This window comes from Mytilus galloprovincialis, chromosome 11 (assembly GCF_965363235.1).
Source record: "Mytilus galloprovincialis chromosome 11, xbMytGall1.hap1.1, whole genome shotgun sequence".
Lineage (NCBI taxonomy): Eukaryota > Metazoa > Mollusca > Bivalvia > Mytilida > Mytilidae > Mytilus > Mytilus galloprovincialis.
In genome coordinates, this window is record NC_134848.1 from 62,423,493 (window position 1) to 62,428,427 (window position 4,935).

General features: G+C 34.1%; 1 protein-coding gene across 1 annotated transcript; it reads left to right on the top strand.

Moving 5' to 3' along the window:
- The first annotated feature begins 1,998 nt into the window (after nt 1-1,998).
- LOC143051298 (angiopoietin-4-like) lies at nt 1,999-4,016 on the top strand. The gene is made up of 3 exons (XM_076224247.1): nt 1,999-2,095; nt 2,984-3,148; nt 3,583-4,016. The coding sequence occupies exons 2-3, from the start codon at nt 3,025-3,027 to the stop codon at nt 3,837-3,839; spliced, it is 381 nt and encodes a 126-aa protein (XP_076080362.1). The 5' UTR covers nt 1,999-2,095; nt 2,984-3,024; the 3' UTR covers nt 3,840-4,016.
- Nucleotides 4,017-4,935: the final 919 nt, after the last annotated feature.

Genomic DNA, 4,935 nt, shown 5'->3' on the forward strand with positions numbered 1-4,935 from the left:
ATGAATGTGTCAATTTACTGTGATATGGTGATAGGCCATGGAGGGTGGCTTGTAAGTAAATCTCTACATCAATGGTGGAATGAATGTGTCAGTTTACTGTGATATGGTGATAGACGGTGGAGGGTGGCTTGTAGGTATATCTATACATCAATGGTGGAATGAATGTGTCAGTTTACTGTGATATAGTGATAGACGATGGAGGGTGGCTTATAAGTAAATCTCTACATCAATGGTGGAATGAATGTGTCAGTTTACTGTGATATAGTGATAGACAATGGAGGGTGGCTTGTAAGTAAATCTCTACATCAATGGTGGAATGAATGTGTCAGTTTACTGTGATATGGTGATAGACGATGGAGGGTGGCTTGTAAGTATATATATATACATCAATAGTGGAATGAATTTGTCAGTTTACTTTGATATGGTGATAGACGGTGGAGGGTGGCTTGTAGGTATATCTATACATCAATGGTGGAATGAATGTGTCAGTTTACTGTGATATGGTGATAGACGATGGAGGGTGGCTTGTAAGTATATATATACATCAATAGTGGAATGAATTTGTCAGTTTACTTTGATATGGTGATAGACGGTGGAGGGTGGCTTTTAAGTATACATATACATCAATGGTGGAATGAATGTGTCAGTTTACTGTGATATAGTGATAGACGATGGAGGGTGGCTTGTAAGTATATCTGTACATCAATGGTGGAATGAATGTGTCAGTGTACTGTGATACGGTGATAGACGATGGAGGGTGGTGTGAAGTATATATATATACATCAAACTCTACAGTTTCAATGTGTTGATTAGGTATATTTAAATGTTATGAAAAGTGTAGAAGTTTTAGCCGGGGAAAAAAGGTTAGCATATACATGCCGCATTTTTGCGCCTGTCCCAAGGCAGGAGCCTCTGGCCTTTGCTAGTCTTGTATTATTTTAATTTTAGTTTCTTGTGTACAATTTGGAAATTAGTATGGCGTTCATTATCACTAAACTAGTATATATTTGTTTAGGTGCAAGCTGAAGGACGCCTCCGGGTGCGGGAATTTCTCGCTACATTGAAGACCTGTTGGTGACCTTCTGCTGTTGTTTTTGTCTATGGTCGGGTTGTTGTCTCTTTGGCACATTCCCCATTTCCATTCTCAATTTTATATTGACTAATAACTTTGAAGTTTAGTTTTGAATGTACTATCATAGCTTATACGTAATGTTAAACTTTGGTTACCTGATTTAGAAACATGTAAACCTAGATTACACAGGTGAAAAACACCATGTAAAAAAAGTACTAAGTAATTCGAAAAAATTTACGTGAACCGCAAATATCCCCTGTACTCTTATTTCACACAATAACGTAGATATTTGTATTAAGATAATATATTATAAAACTTGTCCAAAAGTTTCTGTAAAACTTTTTTTGCAATAAAAAATATCTATATTTCTTGTCATATTTACCCGTTAGACAAACATATTAAAAAAAAAAAAAAACAAGCACGTAATAGACTACCAGCGTGCGAACAGCGTTTCTGGTTTTACCGTCATCAGGAATGATCAAAGCGGAATATTCAAAAGCTAAGGATGTATTACAACCGAAACAGCCAAAATGACTAAAATTTACCTTAAAAAAGCTATACAATGATAACTTTGCCTGATGGAGTTTTCAATTTTACAATTTCAAAATTCATAAACGTTTACGAACATTTTTTCATAAATCATGTCAATACCAAAGAACTGACAACTTAGTTGATGATAAACTCTTAGACTAGTACAATGACTTCATTCATGACGTTAATATACATAGATTCGAAGCAATTAAACGTTTGCCATATACACAATGCTCTTGTTTTTTATAATTTTATAGCTATATGTTAATATTTTGCTTTATCTTTCGTTTAAAGTGCTTGTTTTTATTGTTTTAGTGTTACATTATTCAAAAGGCTTGTAATTGAAATTTATTCATGATAATTCATGTTAATACACGTATGTTGTACAGGTGTTTCAAAATAGGTACGATGGAAGTGTTGAATTTCAAGTTAATCGAACATGGTCAGATTACAGAAATGGATTTGGTTTATATTTCTCGGAGTATTGGTTAGGTAAGTCGAATGCATGGTAATGGTCAATGGTTCTACAACGATAGTATCGAATGTCCAATAATGTCTTTAAAAGTAGTATTAAAAGTGAAGCGAATGATTCTAACAACAACAAAAATATTATGAAACACGCTGACACATTTGCATGTATCAAAGGAATATTGCATCTCATAAGTTAAAAATTAACTGGCAAACCATAGCAATTAAAGAAACACGATCAAAGTCATAACAACATTATACAAAACACAACATAGAGAAACATCCACATACCGGATGAGACCCGAAGTACCCTTGAAGGGCAATGATATCCTACTTTACATATGGCGTCCGTCATGTTGCACATCAAAGTCACATTGGAGGAAATGAGGGTTGTGAATACGACAATTGTAAAATATTCGTCGTGATCTGTGGTCAAGCAACTGGAGATAGTGTTCATAGAATTTTAGAAGGGATGATTTCAACTTCGACAATTTTCACTCTTGTTTTAAAAGCTTTCTTGAACGTAGCAATCTCCTGTCAAAGAAACTATGACACGCTCTGAAATATCATAGTATCTAGGAGATAAATACCACATAATATCATAATTGATAATGTCAGCTTCACAGACGCACAGACCAGAATACATAATGCCCATAAATTAGGCAAAACATGATATCAGTGTTGTTGAATGCACGTCACATGATGTATAAATGTCATCCTATTGGATGTCAATGTTGTCTTATATAAGGGGAAATTATATTCATAAGTGGATATATGCTAAAAAGAAATACTAGAAATAGGAATATGACAGTTGTTTTCCATTTGTTTGATGTGTTTGAGCGTTTGATTTTGCCATTTGATAAGGGACTTCCTAAATTATGTATTTTTGTGTTTTTTTTTATATACAAACAGGTCTTGAATACATCTACTTACTGACCAGATTTGACCTGTACATGCTAAGAGTTGACCTAGAAACCAATACTAGAGTGTCGCTGTACGCTACATATACAACTTTTAAACTCAATAATGAAGCTGACCAATACAGGATGACTATCAATGGGTATAAAGGAACTGCAGGTATACATTGCAAATACATTTGAGGGCAATGAAAAATATCTAGTTCAAGAAAAGCAGAGAGCACAATAAGCCAGAGAGTAAACAGTTTATAAACATTATATCAATGCTACACCTTAAAGTAAAATACGTGCAACGCGAAATAGCAATAAAAGGGTATTCATGACGTAGCCATGAACGTCTTTTCTACATTTTTACTACTTTTCTGTAATTTGAGCGATTAAAAGGCATGACATAAGGTATATATAACTTTGTATTGTTAATATTGTAGAATATCCACAGATAGTACTGTGACGAGGTTATACTGTCATATTCATGCAAAAAGCAAAACAAATCTGTATTTCTGTAATACCTTATATCGCGTAAGCACAAGATTAAAATTTTAAAGTTTCTAAAATTTGAGAAGTTGAACATATTATTTACATGTATTATTGCAGGAGAAGTAAGCGGATACGGCATGATGAACAATGATAACCAAGCATTTAGATCTCCTACGAATATATCCAATATATTGTTAGGATCATCTTGGGGAGCACGGGGAGGATGGTGGTCTAAATTATTCACTACTACTAGGGTGAACTTAAATGGCAATTATATGCCTGGTGTCAGTGACTGGAGTTCAATGATATGGTATGGCTATAAGAATAACACAGTTGGGATGAAGAAAACTTCGATGAAAATAAAAAGGAAATGAATAACATCATTAATCACTGATGGCATCTATATAATTATAATATTCCTATGATATCATTGTAATGTTTGAAACCAGTTAACACATTTCATCTGCATCTTTTAACATTTGATTGTTTTGAACCATTAAAGCTCTAAATAGAAATGGCACAGGATGCATGAGTTTTTTTGCCTGCATTCCAAGAGGACATTTGGTTACCAGATACTGTGAACAATGTGTACAGTATTATTAAAGTTACCTTTAGCATCTTGATAAGTTTTTATTATTTCACAATTTAAAATCAACTTGTAGCTTCATTTTTAACAGAAAATGAAGCAATCCTCTGTTCATTGCATTGCCTGGATAACCCGGGAAAATCTGTCATCATTGTTTAATTAGTATAAATTAGATGTGGTATGAATGCCAATGAGACAAATCTCAACCCAAGTCGCAATGTATACAACGGTAACAATTATAGACACAATACGGCCTTCAACACGGAGCCTTGGTTCACACCTACCATCAATCTAAAGGGCTCACAAATGACTAGTGTAAACACATGTCATCATGAAAAATTCACAGATTAATCAATAAAACAAACGACAAACACACGTATATGAACCAAACCAAAAAACGACAACCTCTGAACACTAGGCTCCCGAATTAAAAGAAGTATATAGAAATTTAGCGGGTTTAGCAGGTATGTTTATTTCAATCGTGTAGATCAAAAGTCGATTTTCAAACCAACAGCTTAAATTCGTATATAGATGTAAGAAAAGGGGTATGAGTGCCAATGCAACAGCTCTCCATCAAAGTCACAATTTATATTAAAAAAAACATTATAGGTCAAGGTACGGTCTTCAACACTTAACAGCAAGCTACAAAGGCCCCAAAAATTACTATTTTCTTTCTCACGAACTTGTCTTTAGAATACGCTTGGGTTTATGTTGCTGTTTAAAATCTTTTTAACGAATTAAACAATGAGCGTTTCAGCAACAAACCATTTTGCCTGGTCAAGAGTTAATGATGATTAAGCCTCTTGTGTGCTCCTACGATTTGAGGTGTAAGGATACTAATAACATAACGTTTTAAGCCGGCCTAGTGTTTCACAATCTTATAA

What these genes read in the sequence shown, in the direction of transcription:
- LOC143051298 (XM_076224247.1), top strand. Translation starts at nt 3,025, where the DNA reads ATGCTAAGAGTTGACCTAGAAACCAATACTAGAGTGTCGCTGTACGCT. An exon ending in TGGGTATAAAGGAACTGCAG is followed by an intron (nt 3,149 to 3,582) that starts GTATACATTGCA and finishes GTATTATTGCAG; the next exon opens with GAGAAGTAAGCGGATACGGC.